This window comes from Chlorocebus sabaeus, chromosome 13 (genome assembly GCF_047675955.1).
Source record: "Chlorocebus sabaeus isolate Y175 chromosome 13, mChlSab1.0.hap1, whole genome shotgun sequence".
NCBI classification, from domain to species: domain Eukaryota; kingdom Metazoa; phylum Chordata; class Mammalia; order Primates; family Cercopithecidae; genus Chlorocebus; species Chlorocebus sabaeus.
Genome location: NC_132916.1, coordinates 43334611 through 43358381, shown reverse-complemented (window position 1 = coordinate 43358381; position 23771 = coordinate 43334611). Strand labels below are relative to the sequence as shown.

Here is a 23771-nt window from a genome sequence, read left to right as displayed (position 1 = left end):
TGAGCCCAGAAGTTCGAGGTTATGTTGAGCTAAGATTGCACTGCTGCACCCCAGCCTGAGCAACAGAGCGAGACCCTCTTGAAATTAAAAAAAAAAAAAAAAGAGAAACTGACAAATTCCTTCCAGTAAAACATCTGATAACTTACAGCATGAGCTTTATCGGAATATTAATTATATGTATATATTCACAGATTATATAATATCTCAGCTGATCTACGGTAGAGGGTAAAGCCTTACATAGGGATTTGCGATTTTTTTGGCTTCAGGGGTTTTTTTTGGTAATTTCAGGTTTTTTGGCTTTGTTTTTTTGCACAGACATTTTTCTTTGCTCTTCTAAACCTAACTTTTTCCACTCAGTCATTTCGACTCTCAGAAAGTGACTTCTCTTCTTCCTTCCTACTCCTGCCTCCTCAGGCTTCATCCTATTTCCAAACCCTCTTTGATTTGTTCAAGGTGCCTGATTCTCTGTGTTCTACCCTTGAGTTCAGACCACATTCACACAGACAGCCTTACTCCATGGATCAGCAGTTTATATATCTGGTAGACAAGAGAATACTCTTCTGTCCTCTGACTTAGGATTTAACTCATGATGCTTGCTATTTTCTTACCCTTCATCCCTTGTTTAGAGCTCCAGTCACTATAAACATTCTCATATCCTGTTCTCTGCTATTAGCACATCCCAGTCACATAGGATCACTAATAATAATTACTAACAATTACTAATAATTTACTCAAAACCAAGGTGGTCCCTATGCCTCGAGGCTGAGAGTCCCAAGAACAGATTGTAGTACAATGATGATCTGGTTAGACTTAGCCATACAAACACGTGACAACTTCCATTGTTGAGATGCTGATAGAATCAGGGCTGTTGTAAGGGCCCAGGAAAGCTACTTGTCCCTGGCTTCACATTCCTAAAGTCTTAAAATCTAGACTTTTGCGTAAGGGGAGAGGGGTGGTTCTTTGATGCTTTTCCTTAAAAAAAAAAATTTTTTTTTTATTTACCAAAAACTTTAAAAACTGAAAGTGGCTGGGGCTCTCTAAACCTCTGGAAGCCCTTGTTCTTGTCTAAGCATTTCTTTATTTTGTTTCATTCTCACTTACAACCCCATGTTGAGAAGGAAGACGCTGCCTGGGACATGGAGCCTCTGGGGCCACTGATAAGGGGAGTCTCAAGCTGGAACTTGGCCCACCACTCAAAATTTTTGACTGTGTTCGGGAATACTATAGCTTACCTCAAGAGGACTTGTGGGGAACAAAATGAGAGGGTGAACTAGAAAGAAAGGTGATTAGGCATTGTCCACCCCAAAAGCAACTCCTCTAACAAAAGAAGGAGCTTAGAGCAGTTTCCATGGGCAGGGGGAGTGGCTATTTATCATGGCTGGCCCTATCATTAGCTCATCACCAAAAAACCTCAAGGGAACACAGGTTTTGGGATTAAAATCTGTTTAAAGAAATATCTGGAAATGGGGTTTCCCATAAAAAGCTTGCCCATTTTTTCTAAATTCTGATTTTTTTTCCTTTTTTAACCAATAATTTTTGGCTTACTCTACGTATCTGGTATTTGAGTTTTTGTCAAAGAAAAAGGAGGAAAGAAAAAATAATAGGACTTGAAAGTTTCTTCACGCTCCTCCTCCATTTGATGCACTGTCTGGAACTTAGAATTTAATCGAAGCATCTGTTTTTAAGTTGATTGGTCTTATTTTGGGGGGGGCTTTTTAAAAGTGTGAAATCATGAGGCATTTTCTTTATTTTCTTTATGCACGTGGCCTTCTGGGCAGATTTTCTTTAACCAGGTAATTAAATTCTTCTCCTCATAGTCTCTGCTCTCTCCCTTCTGTCCTCCAGCCCTGATGTGAAAAATCAATAACCTCATTATCAGTATCTGCAGATGGGAGCTGAGCTCTCAGTGCAGCATCTCTGCTCATGAGAATCCATGGCTGGTATTTACTTCCCCTCGCCTCTTTTCTGAGCTGTACATTCTTAGAGCCTTATTTTCCTCCAAAATCCTTTCTAGCCAGAGAAGATTTTTCTCAAGTAATAAGGCAAGGTCTATGCTTTCCATCTTCTTGGTAGTTGGATTAAATGGGAGAAAAATGGGGTACAATTGTACATGTAAAAAAAAAAAAAAGAGGGGCAGAACTATGATCCACAGGGGAAAACTAAAAAGTGAAAAATGACATGAGAAATTAAGAGTAAGTATATCTTGTTTATATTTTATTTCACTATAAAATATATTAGGGTTTTAGTCTTAAACTTCATTATTTTTGTCTATAGTCAATAAATTAGAACCAGATTGCAGATGGCAATTTTTGTACAATGGAAATTTTTATTTGACCATATAATTAATAGGATTAGTAGGATGTGATGAGCAGAAAATAACTTCCCTAGAAATGAATATGCCTGGTAACTAGCAGAGCAGCAAATGTAATTTCAAAATATAAACAGCACAAAAAAAAACAACTCACAATGAATTAAAGACTTAAATATAAGACCTAAAACCATAAAACTCCTAGGAGAAAACAATGAGGGAAAAGCTCCTTGACACTGAGCTTGACAATGATTTTTTGGATTTGACCCAAAAACACAGGCAACAAAAGCAAACATAAACACATGAAACTACATCAAACTAAAACGTTTCCTTACAGCAAAGGAAAACAATCAACTAAACGAAACACAACAAAAATGTGTGCAAACTGTATATCTGATAAGGGATTACTATCCAAAATATTAAGGAACTTAAAATTCAGTAGCAGAAAAACAACCTGATTTTAAAATAGGCAAAGGACCTGAAGAGACATTTTTCCAAAGAAGACGTACAGATGGCCAGTAATGAAAAGATGCTCAACATCACAAATCATCAGGGAAATGCAAACTAGAACCACAGTGAGATATCACCTCATACCTTTTTAAATGGCTGTTATCAAAAATTCAACAGATAATCAGTCTTGGTGAGGATGCAGAATAAAGGGAACCTTTGTACACTGTTGGTGGCAGTGAAAATTGATATAGCCATTGTAGAAAACAGTATGGAGGTTTCTCAAAAAATTAAAAATAGAGCTACCATACGATCCAGCAATCCTAATTCTTGGTGTATATCCACAGAAGATGATGTATATCCACATCAGAAGATGATGTATATCCACCACAGAAGATGGTGTATATCCACAGAAGAAGTGTATCTCAAAACATCACATTGTACACCTTCTAGTATATAATATTTGTATTTGTCATACATTGGTAAAGCTGGAAAAAGGTTAAAGAAAAATAGAAACAAACAAAAGAAAGAAAGTGGGCTCTGGAAGGGGAAAAGAAAACACAAACAGCAGCCATCTTAGTGGTAACCAACAAAGTGGAAGTCAGGTTGGTTTAGGTTGTTACCTAAATGTTCATCCTCACACTGCCCAACCCATCTGTTTTCCACATATTCATTAAATTCAGACAACTACAGAAATGTAGGATCATTTCTCTCTAGAGAGTTGTCAGTGGAGTCATCCCATCTTCTTCCATACTAGACTTAAAAAAAAAAAAAAAAAAAAAAAACATGTATTTTAGGAATAGATCCCAGCCACATGTCTTTCACTGTCTTTTATTTTCTTCTTTTAGCTCTGTTACCAGTATCACTGATTAGTACCCTACAATCAATTTTCAAAAACTCAGATATTCCGATTATAGTAGCAGCTGATTTTGTTCCAGTACAGTTTCTCAACCAGTGGTTTATGATCCCAGTTGACATTAGCAATCTCTCCAAACTAGGGGTCAGCAAACTCTTTCTGTTAAGGGCCAGACGATATCAGGCCTGGGGGACAGCCAGCCAGTCTCTTTTGCATCTACTTAGCTCTGTCATTATAGTACAAAAACAGCCACAGATAATATTTAAACAACATGGCTGTGGTTTAATAAAAGTTTATTTACAAAAATAAACAGTGGACTGGATTTAGCCTATAGTTCATACTTTGCTAAACCCTGCTCTAGACCATAGGAGGAATTGGTAAAAAATCAGTGAAAAATTTTTCCAAAACTAAAGGCAGAAGTGTTTCAAATTAGGTAAGATATGTTGTCCATATGTTCTGTGACTTCATTTTTGATTTACATTTAGTTTATGCTTTTAATTTTTTTTTACCTAAAACTCTAACAAACTTTGATTTAATTTGAATCCAATTTGTAAAAAATAAATTTTGGCTGGGCACAGTGGCTCATGCCTATAATCCCAACTCTTTGGGAAGCTGAGGCAAGCAGATTGCTTGAGTCCAGGAGTTTGAGACAAGCCTGGGCAACATGTCAAAACCCCATCTCTACAAAAAATTAGCCAGGCATGGTGGCACATGCCTGTGGTCCCAGCTACTTGGGAAGCTGAGGCAGGAGAATCACCTGAGCCCAAGCGGTAGAGGCTGCAGTGAGCCGTGATGGTACCACTGTACTCCGCCTAGGCAACAGAGTGAGGCCCTGTCTCAAAAAAATAAAAAATAAAAAGTTTTATCTGAACTTGACAGTCTAATAATAAAAATTAGTGATGATCAGCTTATTAAAATGTGACCATTTTTTTCCCCTCCTCTTTGTAATTTAGGCCTTGGAAAACCATTGCAGAGTGAATGGAGGCTATTCAGGCCTAAGGGATGTTTACCTTCTTCATGAGAGTTATGATGATGTGCAGCAGAGTTTCTTCCTGGCAGAGACATTGAAGTAGGTAAAAATTATTCTAAAACCATCTGGCTAAGGTACCTGGACAGACCTTTGTAGATGTCTTTTATCATGAACACATTCAAGTAATATCAAGTGTGACTGATTTCAGAATATCAGGCATGGCTATAATTGCAGGCGTATTCTCAATAACTAGGTTCAGTGACTTGGTACCGCCAACACCAAAGCACTGGGTAGCTTCTTTACTCCACGTTAGTGAGTATAACCCCTCAGGGTTTTGTTTATATATTTGACTCTTGTCCATGTTTCTCGGTAAGATGAATGGAGACATTGATGTGGTTTTTGCTGTGTGTTTGTGGTTTCACTGCCTGCCCTTGGGCCTCATATACTTTATGTTTCTCTCACCAGATATTTGTACCTAATTTTTTCTGACGATGATCTTCTTCCACTGGAGCATTGGATCTTCAATAGCGAGGCACATCTTCTCCCTATCCTCCGTAAAGAAAAAAAGGAAGTTGAAATCAGAGAGGAATAAAAAGACATTTTATATTTTACTCTGCTCCATTCCCTTCACTGCATACCTTAATAATTCCTTTCCTGGTAATCAGGCACATGATGAACTTTGATTAGTAGGTCTGTGATTAAGTTCTTAAATTGTTTTGCAGTCTTTTATGTTTATTATCATAAGTATAGGTGGACCTAAATTCCTTATCGTATCCTTTATTATTCAGCCAGTGTATCCACCAGTTTTTTGTTTGTTTTTAAGTAATCTATTATCTCTGGAGTTCATGAAGGTGTAATACCATTTTTATTAAACTGAGTAGAATGGTATAGCAATGACCTCTTAATTACAATTTGATTTGACTGCAAAACTTTTTCCTCCTCTAAGAGGAGATGATGTCTGCTTTAAGCTGTAATGTTTTGCCATGTTGCAAAAAGCCATAATAATAAGTATAAAAAAGCTTTTTCCTTTTCAATTTCATGTTAATCTGGTTTGTCTGTCCACCAGAGACAGATCTTCTAACTGTGACAGCCTCTTTATGCAGGTCTATCATTATTTGATAGAATGTCTTCTAAAATACTTCACTCACATTATAATTCAAATTAGAAAGTCATTCCAAAAGGATCATCTCATGTTGACCTCATTTCATCGGAACTGCAGTGTATTTTTGTTGGTTAATTATATTAGTGTCTTCTATTTTGTAAATGTGTCCTTTAATTTTACTTTACTGCCCTGTGTCAATTCTGAATTATATACTGGTTAATTTCTTCCATTCCCTACTACACAGAGAGGTGAGCTCTCAAATTTTGCAGAGCTCTGCTATCACTGAATTACGTTTTTCTAAAGAAAATAGTATAATTTAATGGATTAGCTTTTGTGTTTAACTGAATATATGAAGAAATTGGGTCTCTCTAAAGAGAGGGTATTTCCTTTTTTGTGTGTGAGACAGAGTCTTGCTCTGTCGCCCAGACTGGAGTGCAGTGGCGCTATCTCGGCTCACTGCAACCTCCGCCCCCTGGGTTCATGCCATTCTCCTGCCTCAGCCTCCCAAGTAGCTGGGACTACAGGCACCCACCACCACGCCCGGCTAATTTTTTGTGTTTTTAGTAGAGATGGGACGGGGTTTCACCGTGTTAGCCAGGATGGTCTCGATCTCCTGACCTCGTGATCCACCCACCTTGGCCTCCCGAAGTGCTGGGATTACAGGCTTGAGCCACCACGCCCGGCCAAGAGAGGGTATTTCATATGGCTTTTAGTTCCATTTGTTTGTATTTCATCTTGATTTTTTTTTTGGAAAAATAAAGCATTCTGTTTGGTTCAGATTTCTCAGATTTGAAAAAGGCTCTATCTCAAATGTAGTAAATTATTTCCTTTCAGTTTGTGAAAGCAGGATTTGGCTCTGAAGGAAGCTTTGCCAATTTTGCTTATTCATGATCAATCAAGGAAAATCTAATAAATTTTAGACCAAATAAGAATATAGCATATTTAGTATGGTTATATTCAACATAGAGATCACAACTTAGAAGAAATATAAAGAAATGGCCACTCCCAATCCCCCCCAGTCCTGGAGTAGATAAAAATCAATATCTGATTCTTTTAAACGTTAAGTTTGAAATAGGAATGGTTTTCTCAAGAATAGATTTGGTGATACCTTGTGTTTGCTCACACTGGCTCACTATATATGCATATATATTTATGTGGATAGAGATACTTCCATGAAAGGGCTAATATGATGCATATACTAAAGTGCAAAGACTTTGACCATGTGAATTTTCAGCTGAGAATGGTCAGAAAGATCAGTACAACCCCATGGATTAGGCTGAAGCATATGAAATTGCTGCATTTGTAGTTTAAAAACTGTCCACAGTTTCATATGGTTCCACCTAATATTACTGAAGACAATTATTTTCTTAGCTATAGGCTTAATAGTTTTAGTTATTTTAGCATTTGAAAGTGTTTTTTAAAAGATTGCCTTTATCTGACAGAACGACCTTTATGACCTGCTTTCTGTTTTTCAGTATCATACATTGGTGTATGTCAGAGAATAAATTAGTAAAATTAGTAAATGCAAAAGACTCTTCCATACATCATCATTTCCATGGTAATGTGTCTCTGTGATCCAGAATAATTTCTCCCACTCATGTCTTCAGTTCACCTAATGAAATAAATGGATAGCAAGAGCCCTTTGTTCCCAGGACTTTAAGGCAAAATATTAAAAATTATTGCCAAAATTGGGCCATATGTATTAAGATTATAATGTTTGTATAAATGTCCTTGAACTTGCCATTTAAATTAACTCATTTTCTTTTCAGTTTGATTTGAAAGAGCACAAAGCTGATAAGTATTTCTGCAGCAGATACAGTATTAAAATCAGGTTGTGTGTACACACTGCACTGTAAGGTACCTTGGTGTCCTGGTGTGAATAGACAAGAAGCTGTACTATATGTTGCTCTCTCAGTGGCAACAATGAAGTTTTTGCAATTCTAGAACTTGGATTTTTTTAAACAAAAGTCCCAAAACACCAAAAATGTAAACAAGAGAGTAATATTATAGTGATGTAATTTAATTAGAGTTATATTTTGGGTTAATTTTAACAACTGAAGTCTTTAAGTAGAAACTTATTTTCAACAAAACTGTGCAGTTAAATTTATATATGTATTCACATACTGAGAAATGAACAGTTAAAGTAGCACTTAATTTTGTGTTTCTTCAATATGTCTTGATATACTTTGTGCAATTAATATTACACATGTAAGTTGTATGGCAGTTTACAGAACTCAGTGACTTGTCATGACGTTTTCACATGAGCTATACATTGTGTACATTGTTTTTGATTTTTACATAAATCCATTCTGTCATTTTCAACTTTATATATAAATCTCCAATGTTATGGGAAACAATAGATTGACACATAATTTTTAAAAATTATATTTGTAAAATTTCTCTATTGTGAATAAAGTCTTTTAATATATCTCCTCATTTGTTATATTTTCCTCCTTTTTAGTTGGCTTTTGTATATCTAAGGGGTGAGTGCATTCTGTTGCAAATAAAAGTACTTGATCCTAACAGCAATTCCATACCACACCTATAGAATCTTGACAAGGAAACATTTCCCATTAAGAAACTTTACATTGCACATAATTTTGCTTATACAGTGTTTGGGTAATCAAATAACTTTTATTAAGGATCTAACATATGTTCAACACCAGGACATAAAGGCTAGAAGTTTTGGTGTCAGAAATGGCACAAACTATGTTCTTTGTTCATAAATTTGCAATGCAACTAAGAAAATTAGACTAACCCCACACTACCCCTCAAAACAAGACAAAAATAGCATTTAGTTGTGTTAAATTACAAGCCTACAATTCTATAGAAGTTCATGGGAACAGGAGGTCCGTAGCATTTGAGTGGTCAGAGAGGCTTAATAGAAAAAGGAGAACTTATGCTGTAGGAGATCCTCCAAAAATTTTCAAAAAGCCCAGGTTCTAAGTTCTTCAAATTCATACTGTACTTTTTAGAATGTTTCAGATATTTTGGTTGCCATTGCCACTACCTGGAACTCACTCTCCCTAATACTTTTATAGCTCATTCTTTATCAGTTCTCTGCACAATTGTCACCTTATTAGAATGACTCCTTTGGCAAATCAGTATAAAATTATCCCCACCTTTTGTCCCCTACTCTATTTTATTATCTACTTAGCATTTGTTATATTACATATTTATTTCCTTATTTGTTCATGTCTTTCTAACCCCTTAGTATGAAACCCCATGAGAATAGAAACTTCAACTGGCATTTCCCCCACCCCCCCCGCCATTTCTGTCTAGTGCTGAGAGCAACATCTAGCAGTTGATGTAGTACACAATTGAGAAAGTACATGAATTAGGAAACTGTCTTATATTCATAGTCTTTGCTACAACTATTTACAAATGTCTTTTACTAAGCAGTACACTTTTTAAAAATAAAGTACATGTTTGTGACTAGAATCAACTCTCAATCAACATTATTTTTAATCCACTTACATCATGTAAAATAAAGTAAGGCATGACTCCTCCAATAGAGTTTTCAGTATTCAACAGCCCATTATTGTTTTATGTGACTTAATGTCACAGTCCCTGCCTCATATGTTACACAAAAAACAAAAAATGATTACAACAGCACCAAGCAAAGAAATTAGCTGATTACCTAACAGAGTCAAATGGGAACCTTCTGAATTAAATTATTGGTAACACAAATGATGTTGGTTGTGTTTATGTTGTTGGTGACAGAATTATTAAAATTTATTCTAAGCATGGTTTTTATGTATACTAATCAGCCATCAACACAGAGATGGCAGCTTGGCAACAAATACATCTAATGACTGATAATGATATGTAGATGGTTGCTTTAAAAGCTTTTCAAAGTTAAAATAAAATCTTTTTCATGTGAACATGGAGTTCATATATCTAATTGCCATGCAAGGGTCCCTACCTTGTGACTGAAGAGTGAAGGCAGGGAGGGGAGTCTTAGGAAACTTCTTAACTGATTTTATGGCCTGAAGCCTCCTTTCTATTTTTTCCAGGCTCATTCCATCCACCACACTAGCCAATACATGAGTCACAGTTTTCAAGAAATATTTGCCAGGCGTCAGATACATATTTAAAGTATTGGAACTACAGAGGAATGTAGACAGGATTTAGTCCAACTCTCATTTTAAATATGAGGAAATAGGGATTTTCCCAGCAACAGGAACTGTTTTTCTGTCCTTCCTTTGTGCTGCCAGACACAGGAATATGGTAAGATTTCGTGCTAATCCTAAAAATACAAAAAAAATAGCCAGGCATGGTGGTGCATGCCTGTAATCTCAGTTACTTGGGAGGATGAGACAAAAGAATCACTTGAACTCAGGAGGCAGAGGTTGCAGTGAGCCAAGAATGCACTACTGCACTCCAACCTGAGTGACAGCAGACTCCACCTCAAAAAAAAAAAAAAAGCCATGTATGAGAGCGTATGTTATTTCCAACCAACCACTCCAAAATAAAGGTATAAATTCAGAGTTCACCCTTAGAAATTGGTCTACTGCTGTGTTTCTTTCTCCAGCTGTGAGCTACAGTTTACCTAATCTGAATCTCAGCTAAGGTTTGTTAAAATGCAGATTTCAAGGCCTTCCCCCAAATTTTAACAAATCAAAATTGTGATGGGGTCCTGGAATACCCATGTTTAGCCCTTTGTGTTACTCCTACACACACCACAGTTGAAAACAATTTTAAGTTATAGGTAGAAGGAAATCTCAAGACTATCAGAACAATGAATGAGTTAATTAGCAAATCATGACAAGAATGTCTACCTTTTCCTGCATTTTTGTCTCTACCTCAAGGTTTAAGTACAACTTGACATAACTTTGGTCACTTCGAAAACAGATTCTTCCTTTTCTACAAAAGCATTCATCTGCAATAAGCCATACACCTAAATCTTTTAGAAACAGATTTACACTAGATTCTTAAACATAATTCTTTCTTATAGGGGAATCTCAAAAGTATTAACTACAATCATTCTTCTTTTTATTCAGCAACTGTTTCATTGACTTTCTTTTCCCAATAACTGCATTTTCAAGTCATTTTTCAAATTGTTTCTACTATTCTTGTTTTTAACACGAGTGTCACTTGCACAGACTATACGGAATTTCAAGTTTGGCTATATGTCATGTAAATGTATAAAATGTTCTTGGAAATGACCTCTGAAAAATACTTTCATTTCCCCCGCCCGTGTTTTTACATTCATTGCTATGCTAATTGTCAAATATTTGTTGACTTGGCCATTATTATGATTACTTTGAGTCCCCTTAAAACATGCCATTACTTACAGAATAAATTAAATGTGTATCACAGATCCATTTAATTCCCCAGTGAATGCAAATTACCATGAAACGTTAGAAAACAGTGATAGATGTATGGTTTTTAAAAACTTTTACACATGCTGGGATATTTTGGCCTTAGGCTACAAGCGCTTACTAATTCACAATTCTGTAAACAGGGCCGTAAAGTGTACTGCTTTCAAATAGTATTTTCCAAAATGACTGGCACCTGAGAGGTTTTTTGTTTTGTTTTGTTTTGTTTAACTCTCCTAGGAGAAACAAGTGAATGATTCCCATTCACAAAATCTTTGGGAACTTTATTCCTCACTTTCCAACTCTTGGCATTCTTTGTGGAAAACAGAAACACAATCACCTGGCAGAACCAGGGTGGGAGGTTCCATAACAACTTCTTGAGGCAGGCATGATGCTATTGGTTCCTTTTCATGTATGTGGCAGCTTTGGTTTGTTATGACCCAAGGCTCTCTATTTAATAAGTAACTGAAGGAGAAGCAAACTAAATCTCTTCCTTCCTGTGCAAAACCTCTTTACCATTCTGCCTTTCAATACTGCACCTCACAGGTTAAATAAACCTCACTGGTTAAATAAACTCTAAGTGCCTCTCTCAGCTATCCACATTCCTTCTCCATCTTGCTTTTGTCAAGTTGATAACTTTGTGACTTACATAATCTTGGCAGGGAGTTGCAAAAATATATTTTTTTAATGCCCCATTAAAATACATTAAGCCTAAGTCTCTCTTCTGTATACCATGTAGCATACAGAAGGGGTAGAAAGTAGGTGCAGTGGGCCAGTGGGAAGCTGACCTCACTAGGAATCCAGACAAGGGTTCCCAACCTTAGCTGGTGGCATTAACTCCCTGTGTGATTTGGAACAAGAACTTACTCTTCACATCTCCCTTTCCTTAATCTGTAAAATGAGAGGAGTGATTAGCCCAGGCCTAACAGCTAGGCTGTGCGTTGCATGACATCTGTTGTGGATACCCGAGCAAGAAACAGCAGTCCACATGCCTAGAATATTTCCATGCATAAACTAGAGACCACCACACCCAAATTACAAGACATCAAAACCTTAGTGTCCTCATCCATAAAATGGGGGGGATCCTATCTACTTCCAGAGAATTAAAATCATATATGTAAAAGGTTTTAGCTCATACCTTCAATCCATGAGTTCCAGCCCCTTCTTTCAGCTTCTGCATCCTATAAAAGAATCATCTTTCCTCCACCTTGGGAAGCCTCCAGCTTGTTTTGTTATGACAACACATTTGTTATTATTTTACTTGCTGTTTCCAATAACCCTAGGCTTTTTTGGATGCCTTCCTTCAATCAGACTGCTTCAAACACATGTTATTACTCATCTTCTAAGGTCAAAGTTCAGCTCTTTTCTGACATGAGAAGACAGAAGTAGCCAGCTCTTCTTCTTCACACCTGCATCATGAACTAACTGGATATTTTTCCACTTTTTTTTTGTTAGCAAGCAGTAGAGTTTTGTTTTTCTGGCTTGTGGGGTTTTTTTTTTTAGCAAGAAATAGGGATCAAACTGCATGATTGTTGCACTATTATCAATTGTGTTATTTGTGTATTCAAACAATCCAATGAAAATAAGACAGTGTCTACAACAGCTAAGAACTCCTTTTCGATTGAAGGGCAGTTTTATTTTCAACCCGGAGTAGCTTTGGAAACCAACCAAATCAATTTTATGAACTAGGAAGGTTTACTGAAATAACTCTTCTGAAAGAACCAGCATTGCTTCCAAAATCAGCTTGTATGTTTGAAAATTACTTATAGTGACTTAAAACTGATCACTTTCAAAGAAAAATGTATAAGGTGATTTTTATTGAGAGTCTAGTTACCTATTCCCCCCACTCCCCCGCCGCCCAACGACAACAACAAAAAAAAACTCTTGGTTTCTATAGCAGTGGAGATGTAAATTATATGCAACTAATATTTACCTTTTCTTCTGGCACTCCCCAAACAAGAATAAGGCTGTTAGCTTCTGAAGAGAGGCTAACACTGTTGAACAAAGCACCCACAGTTCACCTCCTTCCCCCAATATGCCTCCCTCCTGCCGGCCTTCACTTTTCTGTATTATCCCTGAAAAGGCCTTCCTGGTCTACCTCCTTCCCCTTCTTGGAAAATGTCTATTCCTCATTTTAAGTCTCAATTTGTATGTCTGTGACCAGTCTGCCTCTCATTCCAATTTGTTCTTGCTTCTTCTGGGACTCCAAAGGACTTCGTGCAAACTCCTATTCATGTATCACACTATATTGTCATTATTGGTTTTCATTCATTCATTCATTCCACAAATATTTCTTAAGTAACCAGAATATTTCAGATACTGTCATAGGTCCTGGGGAATTTAGTAGTAAGCAAGTTAGACTTGCTTCTTGCAAGTCTTGACTAGGAAAAAAGGCAAATATGCAAAGAATAGAATTTTTAAAATTTAAAAAGGAGGGCATCATGGCTTATTTGCTAATATAAATACTGGATTTGATATAGCATCTGGCACACATTTATTTTCAACCCAATTTTACCCTTTCATTCTTCACATAGGAGGCACTCAGTGAACACTTGGTGAAGAGTGAACAAATTGTTAAGAAATGAAGAAAAAGTGAGTCTCAAACTTCTGTTCAAAAACATACACATAATTTTCATCTTAAGTTTGCCTGCAACAGAACACAGCCCTGCTAAGCCCTACTAACTCAAAGTGGTACTTCCATCTGCAAAGTTGAATACAGATTCTATTTTCAGTGAAAAATCTGGTGTTTACCTTAAGTGTGAGATACCTAATTACAAGCTGCCATTAGAAAAATTGCATCACTATAATTTCAAAACAAACTTACCAAAAGTAGGATGGTTTTCTCATATTATAGTATGTTCAAAATACACCAACTGTCTTAGGGAAAACCCACAAGAGTCCAAGCTATATTCTTTCATTGTCATTGCTTGTGAACTATTCACTATCCTTGAGATCAACAGACATATCAGATACTCTCTATTCCGCTAGAGTTTGTCTTGTTTGTGTTTGGTTTGAGGGTAGGGGAGTCAGGGGATGTCTTTGTTTGTTTGTTTGTTTGAGCCATTATCAATGCCTGAATTGGCATGCCCCCACGTCCAGGGCTGGCTTCTTCTGTTCAATGGAACACTTGAAGAGCACTGTGAGTGATGTAAATAATAAAGAACCTCTCTGTAGTGACTACAACCTTTCTGTAATCCTCTCTAGTAACAGGACCAAGGATTCTAGGGCTAAAGCGAAACTATTAATAATTCTATTGCTAAATTTTTTCAAATAAGTTCACTCTGTTCTTCCAAGCTGGCTTTTCTTCAACCACTCTAACAGAAATGAAATGATTGATTACGATTTCGCCATCGTCCACCTTATCTTCTTTTCTCTACCTCCAGAAGAGGTGCTGACATAAATGATCAAAGAATAGAGAGGGAGAAAAACAAAGGATCTCAGAGAGATTAATCAGTCCCTGAAAATCTGAAAGTGACTTTTGTCACCATTATAAATCATCATACAGGATTTCTTTAAACACTAGATAAAAAAAATATAGTATGTCAAAACCACAATTAAAAAGTAGATAAATATAATTAATTTTAACAAGCTCTTGAATTTATTTTGCTGCTTTAAAAAATAGAGGATAGATCGCTTTCTTCTTGTCTTCTTCATACAATGATGATTACATTAAGGGAAGTTTCAAAATTTCCACATTGTATGTCTGGGCTTTTAACCTCTCCCAAAGATTAGATAAAGACTGCCAAACCAAAAAGCATTTTTGGCTCACGTACACAGCTCATTCTTTAAATAGAAGTTTCAGCATGTCCAGGCAGGATCAAAGACTTCTAAAGAGTCTTTATCTATTGATTAACTGTAGAGGATATTCTGCTTAAAAAGAATCTTAAATACTCTCTAAAATAAATGTTTTATTCTACATTAGGGTAAAAGGTGTAAAGGGAAAAACGAGACATTGCTACTCCTCTCCCATCCTACAAATATATGTTACATTTTTGCCTGCAATTTTTCTACAAAAAGTTGGAAGTAGGAAAAGAACCTATGTGGCAATGAAATTGTATTTTTCCTCCTGAGATGGATATTCAAGAACTCCTACTCCAAGAATTGCTACTCCAAGTAATTCCAAGTAGATATCCAAGAATTAATACTCCACTGAGCAGATGTCACTTGGTGACTCCCCAGTACACAGGAGAAACTCCCTTGGAGACCACTGGCTAAACTATTGATGCACTCCACATCTCAAATGGGGTCAGAAAAACCCCTTCCTTTTTCTGTGATTCTGGTGGCTAAGAATACACCAATACACCTAGATAGAACCCTGAGAAGCAGGCAGCATATAGTGAAGAGATCAAGATGAGAATCCCTCCTGTGTACTTAAAAAAAAAAAAAAAAAAAAAAAAAAAAAACTTTAAGTTCCAGGATACATGTGTAGAACATACAGGTTTGTTACATAGGTATACATGTGCCAAGGTGGTTTGCTGCACCTATCAACCTGTCATCTAGATTTTAAGCCCCACATGCATTAGGTATTTATCCTAGTGCTCTCCTTCCCCTCACCTCTTACCCTACCACCCCTTGACAGGCCCTGGTGTGTGTTGTTCCCCTCCCTGTGTCCATATGTTCTTATTGTTCAACTCCTACTTATGAGTGAGAACATGTGGTGTTTGGTTTTCTGTTCCTGTGTTAGTTTGCTGAGGATGATGGTTTCTAGCTCCATCCATGTCCCTGCAAAGGACATGATCTCATTCTTTTTTATGGCTGCATAGTACTCCATGGTGTATACATACCACATTTTCTTTATCCAGTCTATCATTGATAGGCATTTGGGTTGGTTCCATGTCTTTGCTATTGTAAATAGTGCTGCAATAAACATATGTGTGCATGTGTCTTTATAGTAGAATGATTTATATTCCTTTGGGTATATACCCAGTAATACAACTGCTGGGTCAAATGGTATTTCTGGTTCTAGATCCTTGAGGAATTGCTACACTGTCTTCGACAATGGTTGAACTAATTTACGTTTCCACCGACAGTGTAAAAGCGTTCCTATTTCTCCACAGCCTTACCAGCATCTACTGTTTCTTGATGGGTTTTTTTTTTATTTTTGTTGTTGTTATTGCTTGTTTGTTTTTTGAGACAGAGTCTCGCTCTTGTCACCCAGGCTGGAGTGCAGTGGCACAATCTTGGCTCACTGCAATCTCCATCTCTCAGGTTCAAGCAATTCTCCTCCCTCAGCCTCCTGGGCAGCTGGGATTACAGGCACCTGCCACTGCATCCAGCTAATTTTTGCACTTTTAGTAGAGACTTTTAATGTTGGCCAGGTGGGTCTTGAACACCTGACCTCAGATGATCCACCCACCTTGGCCTCCCAAAGTGGTGAGTTTACAGGCATGAGCCACTGTGCCCAGCAAATTTCTTGACTTTTTAATAATCACCATTCTGACTGGTGTGAGATGGTATCTCATTGTGGTTTAGATTGCCATTTCTCTAACGATCAGTGATGTTGAGCTTTTCTTCATATGTTTGTTGTCCACATAAATGTCTTCTTTTGAGAAGTGTCTGTTCATATCCTTTGCCCACTTTTTGATGGGGTTGGGTTTTTTTTTTTTTTTTTTTTCTTTTTCCTGTAAATTTGTTTAAGTTCCTTGTAGATTCTGGATATTAGCCCTTTGTCAGATGGGTAGATTGCAAAAATTTTTTCCCATTCTGTAGGTTGCCTGTTCACTCTGATGATAGTTTCTTTTGCTGTGAAGAAGCTCCTTGGTTTAATTAGATCCCATTTGTCAATTTTGGCTTTCGTTGACATTGCTTTTGGTGTTTTGGACATGAAGTCCTTGCCCATGCCTATATCCTGAATGGTGTTGCCTAGGATTTCTTCTAGGGTCTTTATGGTTTTGGTTTTTACATTTAAGTCTTTAATCCATCTTGAGTTAATTTTTGTATAAGGTATAAGAAAGGGGTCCAGATTCAGTTTTCTGCATATGGCTAGCCAGTTTTCCCAGCACCATTTATTACATAGGGAACCCTTTCCTCATTACTTGTTTTTGTCAGGTTTGTCAAAGATCACATGGTTGTAGATGTATGGTGTTATTTCTGAGGCCTCTGTTCTGTTCCATTGGTCTATATGTCTGTTTTGGTACCAGAGCCATGCTGTTATGGTTACTGTAGCCTTGTAGTATAGTTTGAAGTCAAGTAGCATGATGCCTCCTGCTTTGTTCTTTTTGCTTAGGATTGTCTTGGTTGTATAGTCTCCTTTTTGGTTCCATATGAAATTTAAAGTAGTTTTTTCTAATTCTGTGAAGAATGTCAATGGTAGTTTGGGAATAGCATTGAATCTATAAATTACTTTGGGCAGTATGGCCATTTTCATAACACTGATTCTTCCTATCCATGAAGATAGAATGTTCTTCCATTTGTTTGTGGCCTCTCTTATTTCCTTGAGCAGTGGTTTGTAGTTCTTCTTGTAGAGGTCCTTCACATCCCTTGTAAGTTGTATTCCTAGGTATTTAATTCTCTTTGTAGTAATTGTGAATGGGAGTTCACTCATGATTTGGCTCTCTGCTTGTCTATTACTGGTGTATAGGAATGCTTGTAATTTTTGCACATTGATTTTGTATCCTGAGACTTTGCTGAAGTTGTTTATCAGCTTAAGGAGCTTTTGGGCTGAGATGATGGGGTTTTCTAAATATACAATTATGTCATCTGCAAACAGAGACAACTTGACTTCCTCTCTTGCTATTTGACTACCCTTTATTTCTTTCTCTTGCCTGATGGCTCTGGCCAAAACTTCTAATACTATGTTGAATAGGAGTGGTGAGAGAGGACATCCTTGTCTTGTGCCTGTTTTCAAAGGGAATGCTTCTAGTTTTCGCCTATTCCATATGATATTGGCTATGGGTTTATAATAAATAGCTCTTATTATTTTGAGATATGTTCTATCAATACCTAGTTTATTGAGAGTTTTTGACATGAAGGGCTGTTGAATTTTATCAAAGGCCTTTTCTGCATCTATGGAAATAATCCTGTGGTTTTTGTCGTTGGTTCTGTTTATGTGATGGATTACATTTATTGATTTGTGTATATTGAACCAGCCTTGCATCCCAGGGATGAAGCTGACTTGATCGTGGTGGATAAGCTTTTTGATGTGCTGCTGGATTCAGTTTGCCACTATTTTATCGAGGACTTTCACATCCATGTTCATCAAGCATATTGACCTGAAGTTTTCTTTTTTGTTGTGTCTCTGCCAGGTTTTGGTATTGAGATGATGCTGGCCTCATAAAATGAATTAGGGAAGAGTCCCTCCTTTTCAATTGTATGGAATACTTTCAGAAAGAATCGTACCAGCTCTTCTTTGTACCTCTTGTAGAATTCAGCTGTGAATTTGTCTGGTCCTGGGCATTTTTTGGTGGTAGGCTATTAATTACTGCCTCAATTTCAGAAGTTGTTATTGATCTCTTCAGGGATTCAACTTCTTCCTGGTTTAGTCTTGCCTCTCATATTCTTTCATAATCATTATATTCGTCATTACAAGTAGTGTTATCAGCCAGAAAAACAGAAAATACTCTATCTATCTCAAAAAGAAGAAATTTAACACAGGGAATTGGTTATACCTGTGATGAGAGAGCTGAGAAGCCACACAGAGGATGATGAATTCTGATGACAATACTGAAATTAACAACAGCAGGATGCTTCTATCTGAGGTAGGAGATGGAAAGACACAATGTGGAGGTGATGGCACCACAGACCAGAAATAGGAAGCAGAGCATGAACTATTAATAGATATGCAATGGAGGACTTCCCAGCAGAAAGTGAGATGACAGAGAGAAGCAGTAGTCCAATAGGAGGCAGAATATGAAGGACATGTAGCAATTGCCAGAGACATCACTACAAGCATAGTGAATAGGAGACATATCCTGGGGTCTCCTTCCTTCCAATCTTTTGCCAGTGCCTCCCACTTGTCAAAACTACCAGGAAAACAGGACAAGGGAGTCTGAAAAATCGAGTTCCCTGAGATGCAGGGCCAAGCTGAGAAAGTTTGGGAAATAGAGATGAGAGAAAACAGTTAAATGACTGGCAAAAGTGACTATAGCCTAATCACGATTCACCATTTGGAGCCTCTGTTTAGCTTGAGAGGTCTTCATTGAAATAAGGAAACCTCAAGACCACCAGCGACTAGACACTGACAGGTTTAGAGCCTTGATTGTGATCTCTGTGTCCTCCCTGACCCTACACAGCAAAAATAATGGATGTATTTTTTTGAGCCTTTAAGAGCTCCTTCGTATTTCAGTACTGAACTTGCCAGCGAGAAGCTACAAATGGCACACCCATGAAAGTTCAAAAATGATCTTTAATAAGTGGTTTCCATCGAAGAAACGATTTCAGAGAAGAAAATCTGAGTTCATGAAGAACTTGCTCTCAGAGACTAGAAAGACAGATAAGCCTAAAATAAAACCTGTAGAAGGCATGGCCGTCAAAATGATCATTTTAGATGTCAGTGATTAAACTTTGCCCACCCTGCTTTGGATCACAACTGATCCTAACTCCAAATTTTCTTATGACTGACAGTAACACTTTCCTAAGCCTTCATCTGCCAACCCAAATATACCAGCCTCATTTTATATTCTACCAAGTGGAGCATAAAAATGATGAAAGCTAAATGATCATGTAAGAGAGAGAACTTAGATTATTTTTAAGACACTGACTGTATTAGCTTAATAGCACAGTACTCATCCGCCTGGAACCCTGTGATTTTTTTTAAAAGAATTACTTAGAGAAAAGACATTTTGGAACATCTTGTTCTGAATTTCTCACTGAGCTTAGATGGCAACACCTACTCTTTCAAGTCCAGTTCAAATGTCACCTCTGAAGCTTTCCCCGTCTCTTTCCGTTTTGTTCTGTTAGTGTCTTCTATAAGGCTTAATGGATGTGCTTATTACATTATATTGCAATTATTTGTTGCCAGTCTCTCTTTCTACTAGTGATTTAGACAAAAACAACTTGTCAAAAGCAATTTAACTTTAGAAATTGAACAAATATAAATTGGTCAGTACCAGAAATTGGTCAAAAATGAATATCCCAGTCCCTTTTGCCAAGTGTTATAATTCTGTTGTACAATGGGGTTGTTTTTCAACACTTCATGGGTCCAGAATTTAAACATTTTTTGTCACTTTTAAAGAAATGGGATTGGGCATTTTTCTCATTTGTTCCTTATTTATTTTTAGCTAGTCATTGCTACTCTGTGCTATTTGTAATAGGTAAAAGTTGAAACAACCAAAATATCCAATTTAGAAGATTGTTTGAAACACATATTCAGAAGACAAATTGGAAAAACTTTAAAGTCTAAAGTTGATTGGCTAGAAAACAATATGTAAGCTATGGTTTCCCTTTTATAGAAAAATGTTGTACTTATGCCTATTCATCTTTGACGTCGCTCATAGTTCATAATAAGTATCTAATAAATGACTATGAATATAACTTTTGTCCTTTTTCCTACTGGGTACAATCCATATCAATAGATGGCACCCATTCTTTCAGGTATTCAACAAATGTGTGTATATTGGCTGGCCAGAGGTCTTTTTTTATTGAAGTCCCTAGAGTTTGCAGGAATACACGCATTCGAACTTGATTCTACTGAGCTAAGATGCTATTTTTCAAAATGGAAAATAAACATTGTCTCTCTTCCTACTCTTCTCTCAGAGAGAGTCTGTGTCTTCCATTTCCTGTTCCTCTCATTCCCCTACTTCTCCTCCTGGAATTTTAAGCAAAAGTTTCACTATATATAAACCATATGCCAGGACAAAGTAATCTCTTTCATAATTACCTTCTCCTCAAATCTAGGAATTTCATATGGACAACACTCTTGAGGGACTTCCACATCAAAGTTTTCTATTACAGCTAAAGGCACAGGGGTTAGCAAGTTCATAAGTTGTTCTTGAGTAGTTATCTACTTCCCAAGCCTGACTAAGAGTGTGACTGCAACACGTATCCTTTATAACTGATGCTAGCAAAGTGTTGACTGGTGTTATTTCCAGTATAGGGTGCAGGAGACATGAAATCTAGTTTGGTATGTTAATGAACATTAATGGTCTATAATCAGTTCATAATAAGAAATCCATTAAACAAACAAGTAATTGGCTTGCTTGAAATGTAATTAATAAAATTGCTAATTCAGGTCAGAATTTAATTGTTTTTGGCAAGACCTTTTTTGGAATTACAGCTATGTGCAGGCTTGACAGAATATTATGGAGAAGTGTTGTTTTGTTCTGTTTTTTCACAGAATGCAAAGGGCCTTATACATAGTATGCACCAAAAAGTATCTGTTCTGTAAAGACTGGAGAGTAGGAAGGCTGTGATTGTTTAAATAAATCATTCAAATGAAACAAGAATAAAAAGGCATTTTGGATTATGAGAATGGAAAGATCATATTTAAGAGCAGTTTCCATAAGATAACTTACCAGCTGCAACGTCACCCAGCAGCTTTAGTGTTGAATGTTTAAATGGCCGGTGAAAATAAGAGGAACAATACTGACATTATCACCTTTGACTTTTTATGATATATCTTCATACATGTATGAAGATTCACTCATGTAATCATTCAGTAGAGAAAATGTCATTCACATACATAGGTAGTATATGCACATGTTTTAACATAAACAGCATAATTCTGGTACATTTCTAAAGTGCACACCAAAGAACATATAAACACAACAAAGTTTTGGCATGTTGTCAGATGAGTGATTATTGACCCAAGGGTCCACGATTGGAGTCTCAGGGGGTGTGCATATATGTGTATTTTTCAGAAATGAAGATACAAAACTTTAATCAGATTCTCAAAAGAGGAAGAGGAGGAGAGCCTGTGACCTGAAAAAGATTGGAAACTACTGTTTCAGACAGATGCTACAGTAAACAATTAAATACAGATGGTTCCATTAACCAGGAGCCCCCCAAATGCAGGTTTGTTACACGGATCTATTTGGATCTGTAGAATTCTGCTAAAATTGATCATCTTTTCTTCCATGCTCCCAGTAACAGACAGTAAACATGGTTTTTTTATTTATTTAGGAATTTCAATTAGAAATACCAAAGAAGAGGCCAGTCATGGTGTCTCATACCTGTAATCCCAGTACTTTGGGAGGCCGAGGTGGGTAGATTGCCTGAGGTCAGGAGTTTGAGACCAGCCTGACCAACACTATGAATCTGCGTCTCTACTAAAAATACAAAAATTTGCTGGGTGTGGTGGCGCGCACCTGTAATCCCAGCTACTTGGGGGGCAGAGGCTGGAGATTTGCTTGAACCCAGGAGGCAGAGGTTGCAGTGAGCTGAGATCACACCATTGCACTTCAGCCTGGGCAACAAGAGCAAAATTCCATCTCAGAAGAAGAAGCAGAAGGAGGAGGAGGAGGAGGAGGAGGAGGAGGAGGAAGGGAGGAAGAAGGGAGGAAGAAGAAAGGAGGAAGAAGAAGAGGAAGAGGAAGAAGAAAGAAGAAGAAGAAGAAAAGAAAGAAGAAGAAAGAAGGAGAGGAAGAGGAAGAGGAAGAAGAATAGGAGGAGGAGGAGGAAGAAGAAGAAGAAATCAAAGAAGAGATGCACATGTGGAAAAGGAAGTTGCTTCTGGGTAATACCCAGTATGTTTCTGCTGGAGCAGGTGGGTTTGTCAAGGGGCCATGGACAAACTGCATGCTGCTAACCAGTACACTCTGGGGAGTTGAGAATGTTGTCTCAAAGCCACTCGGGTGCTCTCTAAAAGATTTGTTTCATTTATTTGTTAGGTGATCAAAAAGTGAAAACCTGCTTCCGGAGACATGCTTTGAGATCTTTCATTACAAAGCAGCCCATAAAGAGAAAATGTATCTCTTTTGGGAGCAAAACTAAGAAAATCATCCAGAATTAACAAAAGGAATGACATGTTCATTCCAAGTACTGAGATATTTGCAGATATCAACTTCTTGCAGTGGGAAATTATATATAAGTGATTTATTTTCATTAAGTCCATTTTCTAAGTGCTATTCCCAAGAATATGCATTGGCTTCCTGCATGCCATCAGCCAAGGCCTGATCTGTGCTTGTGTTCTGATTTTCTTCATCATACTATTCCCCCAAATACTCTGCTTTATAGTTATATATGCAATCAATCTCCATATGGAGATTTATGTTGAAATAGATGCCACAAGCTAGGAAGTGCTAAATGAATCCCATTACTCTCTTTTGTGAGAAAGAAATGCTTGTTGACCAAATACCAGTCTAACTGGCTGCTCATTGACTGGGTTAATATGTGCCAGGATGGTATTCCTGAGCAGTTGGAGTTTTCATCAAAACATTAATTCCTGGGTTATTGTAGAAACATTAATAGTGAGCCAGTGAGTATGAGAATAAATATGAATGTTCCCTTCTGCCCAACATCCACACAATGTGTAACTTTTTATTACCAAGCTATTGAGATTACAATGAAAATTGCCCTTAATGCCAGCATAAACAAGGTCACCCAATAACAGGAACAAAAACGTGAAAAACAAAACAGAAACCAGAACCACACACGTAATAGGTAAAAAGATCAGATGAATGGGAGTTCACAGGAGGATCTATACTGAGGAAACTGAGGAAAACAGCTACAAACATGTAGCTGTTCATCTTTACCTAAAGCTGGTGGACTCCACCAGTTGGCCCAACTGTGCCTTCATGGTATGGAGTTTCTTTACAGTAAACACCTCCATCCCAAATTCTAATTAAAAACAAAACAGAGGCCAGGCGCAGTAGCTCATGCCTGTAATCCCA

At 37.2% G+C, this 23771-nt stretch overlaps 1 protein-coding gene across 2 annotated transcripts in view; it reads left to right on the top strand.

Moving 5' to 3' along the window:
* The window catches only part of MAN1A1 (mannosidase alpha class 1A member 1), a 170756-nt gene extending 162645 nt beyond the window's left edge, over positions 1 to 8111 (top strand). For both annotated transcript variants that reach the window (XM_008007209.3, XM_008007210.3), the window contains exons 12-13: positions 4565 to 4680; positions 5047 to 8111. In XM_008007209.3, the coding sequence (XP_008005400.1) occupies positions 4565 to 4680; positions 5047 to 5173 (243 nt within the window). In that variant the 3' untranslated portion in view covers positions 5174 to 8111. The remainder of the gene's footprint in view (positions 1 to 4564; positions 4681 to 5046) is intronic.
* Positions 8112 to 23771: the final 15660 nt, after the last annotated feature.